At 39.8% G+C, this 4,302-nt stretch overlaps 1 protein-coding gene across 1 annotated transcript; it reads right to left on the minus strand.

Moving 5' to 3' along the window:
- Window positions 1-1,428: 1,428 nt before the first annotated feature.
- On the minus strand, window positions 1,429-3,353 carry LOC103716823 (probable xyloglucan endotransglucosylase/hydrolase protein 8). The gene is made up of 4 exons (XM_008804995.2): window positions 3,024-3,353; window positions 2,713-2,813; window positions 2,422-2,624; window positions 1,429-2,030 (listed from the first exon to the last, which is right to left on the minus strand). Exons 1-4 carry the CDS (start codon window positions 3,223-3,225, stop codon window positions 1,640-1,642), a joined length of 897 nt encoding a protein of 298 aa, XP_008803217.1. The 5' UTR covers window positions 3,226-3,353; the 3' UTR covers window positions 1,429-1,639.
- Window positions 3,354-4,302: the final 949 nt, after the last annotated feature.

The raw sequence follows: 4,302 nt of genomic DNA on the forward strand, positions 1-4,302 counted from the left end.
CGTGCTTCCTTGCTCTAGAGCATTTCCATTTTCATCTAGTCATCGAGAAAACCAGCAGTTGGCCAATTGGCATTGTCCGGACGTCATTCAAGGGAGAGAGGGACGAGGGGAAGTGCTGAAAGCCGAGTCTCTACTTGAGGGAATGACCGGAAAACAGCCAAATGTAAAGGGCCGAATAGTTTAGCTGCTCCCGACGGTATAGAGGAGCACCTGTTATGGAACCTAGACCAAGAGCGCTTGACCACTAACTTCGGTCTGGTTTGGACGCCCTCTGGCTCTGTAAGAGGTGTTACAGGTGTCCAAGTCCCTGTCTTGATCCCGATAGATTTGTGTGTGATATAGAGGGGAAAAGGGGAAAAAAATTCAAGCACTTGCTATACCCAGTTGAATACCAAATGCTGGAAGGTGGCGAAGTAATTTAGTTCAAGATGTCTTTTTTGGTGTCTATGTCCGTAATCTGATGATGGTGTTGAGAATAACAAAATCTGTATGTTAGGGCTCACTGAAAATTTATAGACTTTCGCTTGATCATTTTTGTTGGAAATTTTATGCCAACTTCTGTAATTTATGGTCCTAAGATAGTTTTTCAGAGAGGATTCTCGACGCTCGATTGGTTGGGGGATATGTTGTTAGATCACCAGGTAAATTAACTTAAAGATTCCTAAAAATTAATTATTTAAAAAGGTAATGAAAAAGAAAATATATTTTATTATATTGTGTTTGTAAAAAATTATTTTAAAAAATAGTATCAGACTATTATGTTGGATTGGAGATAATCAAATTTTCAAGAATGCTTTTAAATGAATAATTTAATTAATATTTTTTTCAGTTTATTTTTTGGTATGCAATTACATGAACGCCGTCAATATTGTTTAATTATATTTATATAAGTTAATAAATATTTTTAAATTAATTATATATATATATTATAAAATTTATTTTTATTATAAATAAATTTTAGTATTTTCAATGAGAGAGATTTATTGAAAATGGTTAGCTGGCGATATGTTTTGAGTTGGGATTGTTGGGAGATTGACAATATTAAAAAGAGGTATCCTGTGGGTTTCAATAAAAAAAATGAAAGTATTTCCGTTAAGGATGATAGTGATAAGTATGTAGTTTATAATTTATTTTTCCATCTCTTTCATTATTTTTTTGTAACATAGGATTTTTGCCTATACTAGACCACCCACAACCCAATGAATCCTCATATAAGAACCTTTAATGTACAACAGTATAAATTTATGTTAGTTTTTCAGAGAGGATTATCAGATATGAACCTTTGGTGTACAAAAACATAAAATTGTAAGTGATGAAAGCCTCTTTTAACTTAATTACTATTTAAAGGATCACTAAACTGTTTACTTTTAAAAAAAAAAAAAAGTTATATTGCAACTCGAAATCTAAAGACCGTATCAGTTCATTTTCTCGTAATCCTTGCCATACCTGCATAGCTGGTTGTCTCAGATAAAAAAATTAAGTTGGTTTCTGATAATGAAAAGTAAATACACAAACAAATGAATGAATGTTATGCATCATTCTCTTAAATAATGTGATCATATTATCATCTGCAGCATGCTCAGGATTTGTTGCAAGGAAACAAAACCATTTTCTCTCTTGATGCGTTGGAGAGAGCTTCTTATATATTGCACTCCTCTGGCAGCGTGGGATATCGTTCTTTGTCTGTGCAGTAGTCGTATATGACGAGGTTCCTCCCAACCCAGCCAAAATCCTCAAGCTGGTTGTCAGTGAGGCTCCACGCCTCATACTGGTCCCACCAGTGCTCGGTGGTGGTGGAGACGCAGGCCGGGTAGGGATCCTCCCATGGGCAACCATCAGCATGGAAGTCCTTGTAGGAGGACACGAAGGGCGCATTCTTCCAATCGGTCTTCTCGAGGCCTCCCCTCGTCGCCCAGTCATCAGCATTCCAGATGCTTGAGAACATATACATCGGCTTCTCGTTTGGGAAATAGTTATTTGGCTTGCCGGAGTTCTTGTGAACTCTAATGGGAACTCTGTCCACAAAGAACCTGCAGCAGAGTTGCATTGAGATGTTTGTAGGCATGTTTAACTTGAACTAGTGATAGAAAACTTTGGTACTGAGGTCCATGACTTGGTTTGTCTGATGAAATTGGTCTCGACTTCAAACAGGCCTTTGTGTATCAAGGAACTTACTAAGTTCAGCAGATCTAATCTGATCAAGTTGGATGCAAATTCTATATATATTCTACTAGGTTCGAGATCCAAAGCTTGCCATCTTTTCCTTTAGTAAACTTGGTCCTAGCATTTAAATCTGGTGCTTGGGGTCAAGTTGGACTTTGTTTGGAGTTATTGCTTATTTCAATCTACCTTAGGCTTGCCTGGATCTCGAAGTGGTGCTAACGAGGGAGTTGAGGGAGAATTTTTGAAGGGAATACTCACACGATGTGGTGGCTATTCCAAAGGATGGAATAGGTGTGGAAGTCTTCAGTGGGATCAAACCACAGGATGTGCCTCATCTCCCTCCCACCGATCCCACTCTTGTACACATTGGTCTGAATGGTGTATGGCTGCCCAGTCCTGTTCCCCAAGAACTCAAAATCCAACTCATCTCTGTCCGGCCCTGCTCCCAGGTCCGAACACATCTGCAATCATCAAACACAAAGATCTAATAAATCCAATCCAAATCCTTCAAAGATACTGCCATCTGTATCTCATCTATATGCCACATACATAATAAGCCGTGACAACTCCAGCCGAGTCGCCGCCGACCAACTTCAGCTTCATGCTGAACCACCCAAATCTGAATCTCTGACGTGTTTGGAACCCGCAACCTATCGTCCATTTTTGTGTTCTTCTCATTAGAATTCAAAAAAAAAAAAAAATGAAAGATACGTGCATAAAAAAGATTGATTGCAGTATCATATGTTTCCTGCTCTAATCTTCAATTTCTTATTGCTAGATTTAGAGCAGGAAAATAGGAATGTTATCAACCGAAGAACATCATGCAAGAATGCTGCTAAAAGTTTAAGAAGTGCTGTCACCTGTTTTCTTGTCCAAAAAGAGGTACCACACTTGCCCATCAGGCGATGTCTTGAAATGGTCTTCCGCCCACATTATGTGGAAGTTATCCTTGAAGGAAGAAGAGGTCGGCGGGTTCTTCGCCGGAGCTGCCCATGAACGACTCATGGAGCTTGCAAAGCATAGAAGCAGCAGCCATGAAGAAGAAAGCCATGCCCCCCCCATATTTGCTCCTTGGAAGCAAGGGAAGAAGGAGAGATGGAGTCCCAGAGCGTACAACGCACCGAAGCTTATAGCAGCAGCTTTGATTCCTCTCACATTCCGTGTGACCCACAATTATACAATGCTAAGCTTATCACGCCAGATCCGGTCCTTCAAAAAAATACATTGTTAGGTGTGCATCCACCACACCAGGCTAAGTTGTATACTATGAAACTGGCCATGAACATGCAATGAAACTGATGGCTTTCAAGACTGTTCCCTCAGCTACAATTGAGCTCCATTTCGGTGTGGAAGACTCGCAGTGAAGTGCTCGATTTCGTTGTCAAGAATACAGAAATCCAGGCTGCCTTGGGCTGGCCTTTGAGCTTGGGTCAAAAACAGACAGTTGCAAGTGGGGGCTGCATGTCCCGTGTATAATATGAATGATTGGCTGTTAAATAATGGGAAGGTTCCTTTGGGCCACGCAAAAGTATTTCCCTTGGGTCACGGGAAGCCACTGTTAAGGGCTGTCCTTAGAGCTGTTCTTGCGCGTGAAATCTGAATTTGAATTGGGTAAAGCAAAAGGTTAGGAACTGATTCTTTTCAGTTTTAAAGTGAGTATCTGACATGCTCCCATATGATGTGATGCTGTGAATTGGTCTGCTTTTGGCCCCGTTGCTCTTCTCAAATCGCCAATACAAGTGCGTTTCCTTGTAGGTGCTCTGCCGACACAGAGAAAGAAGACTTACAGACCTATTTTCAGGTTAAAATATAGTGTAAAGCCTCTTCCATTTCACATGTTGAACGTGGAAGGAAAAGCTTGTTTCACTTTGCAATCTGAGTTCTATGTTAAGTGTGTTATGTTTGAGGATTATAGAACAAAAAGATTGAATGCTTTAATAATTCAGTAAAATCTTCAGTGGCATGGAGTGAAAAAAGAAGGCATTACAAATGAGATGAATAGATCGAGATTTGAGCAAAAGATTTTTAGCAAATAAACCAATAATGTGGTGCATTGTAAACGGAATGCTTTTTTGCCTGGGTAAGATACAGTGTATCAGCCAAAGCCAGCTCTGTACTTTGGGTTGTCAGGAAAGTTTG

The sequence above is a fragment of the Phoenix dactylifera genome, chromosome 4, assembly GCF_009389715.1.
Source record: "Phoenix dactylifera cultivar Barhee BC4 chromosome 4, palm_55x_up_171113_PBpolish2nd_filt_p, whole genome shotgun sequence".
Taxonomy (NCBI): Eukaryota; Viridiplantae; Streptophyta; class Magnoliopsida; order Arecales; family Arecaceae; genus Phoenix; species Phoenix dactylifera.